Source organism: Polyodon spathula, unplaced genomic scaffold (genome assembly GCF_017654505.1).
Source record: "Polyodon spathula isolate WHYD16114869_AA unplaced genomic scaffold, ASM1765450v1 scaffolds_1056, whole genome shotgun sequence".
NCBI lineage: Eukaryota > Metazoa > Chordata > Actinopteri > Acipenseriformes > Polyodontidae > Polyodon > Polyodon spathula.
The window spans coordinates 7,501-12,464 of NW_024472543.1; the positions used below are offsets into that span (position 1 = coordinate 7,501).

General features: G+C 37.3%; 1 protein-coding gene across 1 annotated transcript; it reads right to left on the reverse strand.

Moving 5' to 3' along the window:
• Nucleotides 1-1,739: 1,739 nt before the first annotated feature.
• Nucleotides 1,740-4,391, reverse strand: LOC121309237 (T-box transcription factor TBX1-like). The gene is made up of 2 exons (XM_041242137.1): nucleotides 3,877-4,391; nucleotides 1,740-2,093 (listed from the first exon to the last, which is right to left on the reverse strand). The coding sequence occupies exons 1-2, from the start codon at nucleotides 4,064-4,066 to the stop codon at nucleotides 1,756-1,758; spliced, it is 528 nt and encodes a 175-aa protein (XP_041098071.1). The 5' UTR covers nucleotides 4,067-4,391; the 3' UTR covers nucleotides 1,740-1,755.
• Between the last annotated feature and the right edge of the window lie 573 nt (nucleotides 4,392-4,964).

The window sequence follows — 4,964 nt, forward strand, 5'->3', positions numbered from 1 at the left end:
TATGCAAAGCGATTACATATGATTTACTAATATAAACTATTACTGTGCGTCTTCCTGCTTCAACTCCTATACCCCACAAACAACCTGGAAAATACACAATTGTTACCCGTGCTAAGTGTGTATGTGTGTGTATATATATATATATATATATATATATATATATATATATAATATAATAATATTATAAATATATTATATATAAGATATTATAGTCGACGCTCTGTTTGTAGCGCTTTTTAAACATTTGTACGCTTTTATAACAGGGGTGGTGTTTAAAATCTACAGCAACGGCACAGATTAAACACATAACGTTTAGCAATGATTTACAGTTCCAAACGCCTGTTCACCGCAGCGTTAGGAACAGGACGTTTCTGTTTTACACGCACGTCATTCAGAGACTACTAAACGCGTCACACTTTCTTTGGATTTACAGCGTATAGGTTTTAATAGAATCGGCCATCTGTTTTATGGAAAAACTAAAACAATATAATAACATAAAACAGTAATTTACACAAACAGGCTTCAAAGCAAGACACTGTTTTATTAGAAAAATACATCTACAGTCCTCTAAGATTATTAGACTTGGATGTAATTTACTTTGAACGAATGATTAATAGTTCTGGGAATATGGCGTTACAAATCCCTGTCACAATTACCTGTCCCTTAATATGACCAGAAACTGAAATAGTCCGTGCCGTTTGTTTGATTTTATTTTTCAGTCATTGTTGTTTTTATCCAAGCGACCTATGTTACATTTCTGAAAAGTCAACGAAGCAGTTAAGTTGTATTAATATTTATTTTGTTCTTCACACGTTCGTTGACTTTTCAGAAATGTAACATAGGTCGCTTGGATAAAAACAACAATGACTGAAAAATAAAATCAAACAAACGGCACGGACTATTTCAGTTTCTGGTCATATTAAGGGACAGGTAATTGTGACAGGGATTTGTAACGCCATATTCCCAGAACTATTAATCATTCGTTCAAAGTAAATTACATCCAAGTCTAATAATCTTAGAGGACTGTAGATGTATTTTTCTAATAAAACAGTGTCTTGCTTTGAAGCCTGTTTGTGTAAATTACTGTTTTATGTTATTATATTGTTTTAGTTTTTCCATAAAACAGATGGCCGATTCTATTAAAACCTATACGCTGTAAATCCAAAGAAAGTGTGACGCGTTTAGTAGTCTCTGAATGACGTGCGTGTAAAACAGAAACGTCCTGTTCCTAACGCTGCGGTGAACAGGCGTTTGGAACTGTAAATCATTGCTAAACGTTATGTGTTTAATCTGTGCCTTTGCTGTAGATTTTAAACACCATCCCTGTTATAAAAGCGTACAAAAGTGTTACAGACGCGCTACAAACAGAGCGACGATAATATATATATATATAGTATAATTATCTATATATATAATTTATAATTATCATATCATAATTATATATATATATACTAATCTTATCTGTGTCACATACACACTTAGCACGGGTAACAATTGTGTATTTTCCAGGTTGTTTGTGGGGTATAGGAGTTGAAGCAGGAAGACGCACAGTAATAGTTTATATTAGTAAATCATATGTAATCGCTTTGCATAGAGTTTAAGATCCTATTATCCCAGTTGTGATGCAGACATTGCGTTTGACAAGCCGTCTTCTCAAATCAAATAGAAAGACACTACACGCATTACGGCGCCTCTTTAAAAAAAAAAAAAACACAATACAAAACACGTAGAAGGAACTTCCAAAACGTGTCTGCCTTACCTTCCCGCTTTAGTGACAATCATCTCAGTCCCCAGTTGGTTAAACTCATCCCAGAGAGCCTTCATCTCAAGCTGCACGTTAATGTTCGCCACTTTGGGGTTCTTCTTCGCCGGTGGTTTGCTGTTCGGGGTCGAGTTGGAGGTCGAGGAAGCGCAGTTGGAGGTCCCGGTGTCGGGCTGCGGAGCCGGATTGGAGCCCGAGTAGCTGTAGCTGTGTTGTGCGGCAGAGCAGGGCTCGTAGTGCGGCTCATGCTGGCTGTAGGGGTCTCCCGGGGAAGGCGAGAGGTGGTAACTCCCAGGCGCATTCAGGCTGCTCAAGCTGTTCGTTGTGAAGGCTGCAACATCGCAAAAATGGGACAGCTGGGTCAGCCACGGACTGGATATTGCTGAAATCATTCCAAAAACTGGGGTTATTATTATTTGTTTCTCCTGGTATAAAGGTTATTTTTTTAATGCAAAAAAGAAATGTTCAAAAACCAAAGCTCCTTTTAGTATTTTCTTTAATATTTACTACCAGTTCTTTCCAGTCATCTCCTTGATTGTAATCCCTTTGCTGACTCGTAGGTTTCAGTTTAACACTGCCACACAACCAACTTTAGCTGTGTATAGGCTATAGAGCTATTGTGCCAGCGAGACGCTACAGTCCAGAAAAAAAAAGAAAAAAAAACCCTAGATAAAATGCATGATTCCTCTTGGTTAGATAATGTCTGGGATTAGCAGAACGCAGAGCTAAACCTCGCGTTGCTGTTCCCGTGTGCTCTTCCCTTGAACAGCGTTCTTAAGTTTGTGAGGTGGAGTGTTCTGAGCGACGCGCTCCTGCTGTGTGCAACACTACAGTCCGGACTCGCTCTTATCTCTCCGAGAGGGCCTCCCCTTCACGAAAGAACCGGTTCTTATTTCTATTGAGATAAGGAGCTGCAGGTAATGTGCCTTTCCTCGCCTTGGGACCAATCTGATTGACACAAAAGTGCACCCCTTTTAATAGGCTTTCCGGCACCCATGCACTGCGCGACAAGGGCATCGCCCACAATGGAACCCAGGAAACAATGAGAATGGAGGCTGGCACGAGAGGCTGCCCCTCGCTAAGGTAAACAAACACCTCTTCAGCACGAGCAAATAGGCTCTGGAGCGACAGAAATCTATATAGAAGCGCAAAGGAATGGAGGAGCATGGCTCGCATCATATCATTAATATCTGCTGCATGGGCCACTTCTTTTTTTACACTATCTCTTCATTTTGCATTATATCTTCCATGCGCACCATTTGCTCTGTAGGCTACCGCCGATTTTATATATAATATAGATATATATTATTATATGCCTATATATATATATATATATATATTATGTGTGTGTGTGTGTGGTGTAATATATATGTATATATAATATATATATATATATCGATATCTATATTAATATATCTATATATAATAAATAAAAATTATGTTTGTGTGTGTGGTTGTGTGTTTGTGTGTGTGTGTGTGGTGTGGTATATTAAATACTATAAAAAAATATATATATATAATTATATAAAATTATATATGTAAACCTTTTTTTTTTGGAACACATTCCTCAGGAGTTAGTGATCCCACACGTACTGGGAACAAAAATAAAATCTTCATCATGCTGTCATGCATGATCGAGATATTTACGGTCTGAAAGCAATATCTTTTCAATATCTTGATTAGTTATAACCTATGCTTGTATTTATTTGTTTTTTTTAATATTAATGTTTTGTTACTTTGTTGTGTTTTTAAATGACTTACCTTAACAGTTAATGAACTTTGTCTTTATAGAAATTCTAGGCAGTTCATAAATATGGTTTATGATTTTATAACCCAGATATGTTTTTTGCAAGACTTTTCTCGAAGAAAGAGAGAGAGGAGAGCAGAGATAGAAGATAGAGAGAGAGATGAGAGAGGAGAAGAATACTAAATAATACTACTAATAATAAGACGCTTATTCTCTCTCTGACTAGATATATATATATATAATTTGTGGACATTTTCTGCACATGTCCTCTGTTGCACATCACGCATAATGCAATTGCAATTTTAACATGCTGTGCTGCTATTACAAGTGATCCCTTTAATATTTCTGTTAGAGAGCGGAGTCATACCTTCCATTTCCCTGGTGACGGTACTGTAATGCATTCTAGAAGAGCGGTAGCTGCACTGGTGCTGGGAATGCTGCTTCAGGCCACTGCTAGGCTCCTCAAACGCTGCGTTTCTTGCTTCCTCCGCCGCTGAAATCAAAGAGGCAATACTGAAAGCATTTGCTTTGGGAGAGAACGGACTACAGTCGTCCATAAGGGAGGTGCTTTTGCCGTGAAAATGTGTCTCCTTGGTGCCTTAGAACGATATCCCCCGTGAAGATCCAAAACAGCGGGAAAAAAACAAACAAACACCAGTAAGACTGATAAGTTTTGACGCGCTTCTAACGTCGTTGGAGAGGGGCCTTTGGGCGATTGCTGTGTCCTCCAGTCTTTTCAAAACAACAAGTTATTTCCACAGACAAGACAGAACGAATCTGTCAACGCGGTCCAGCTGCTGCTCGCCTTTATTCAACTACAAACCGATATCCAGAAACGCAATGTTGACTTTACCTTCCTGTATTTTAATAACGCTTATCCAAAAAAAAAAAAAAAAAAAAAAAAAAAAAAAAACTAAAACTAAAACTAAAATGTTCCTTTAAAAGCAAACTCCCCCCCATTCCAGTGGCAAGGTGATGTCATAATAGTTTGCAAGTCTGCCTTTAAGGAGTGAAGCTACCGCTGAGAATATGTCAAAAGCGAGACTCCACGCCTCCTGTACACCAGAAAAAACTGCTTTCCACGGGGTGTTTTATTTTAATAGAAACCTGTCAATCAAAGTGCCGAATTCGAATTCGCTGCGAAAAAAACAAAAATCTTAACGTCATTGTGGACATCCTGCTTCACCAACGGTGCTCTTGCAAATGAATTACAGACTGTATTTACCATTTCATATCATATATATATATATATCTATATATATATAATATAGATATATGTGAGATATATATATAATATATAATATATAATATATATATTATATATATATATACTCTCTCTCCTCCTCTTCTACCTCTCTATCTTACTGTATTACCTAATCGCTCCCTACATGAGACATATATATATATATATATATTATATATATATATATATCTATAGAGAGAGAGATAGTAGAG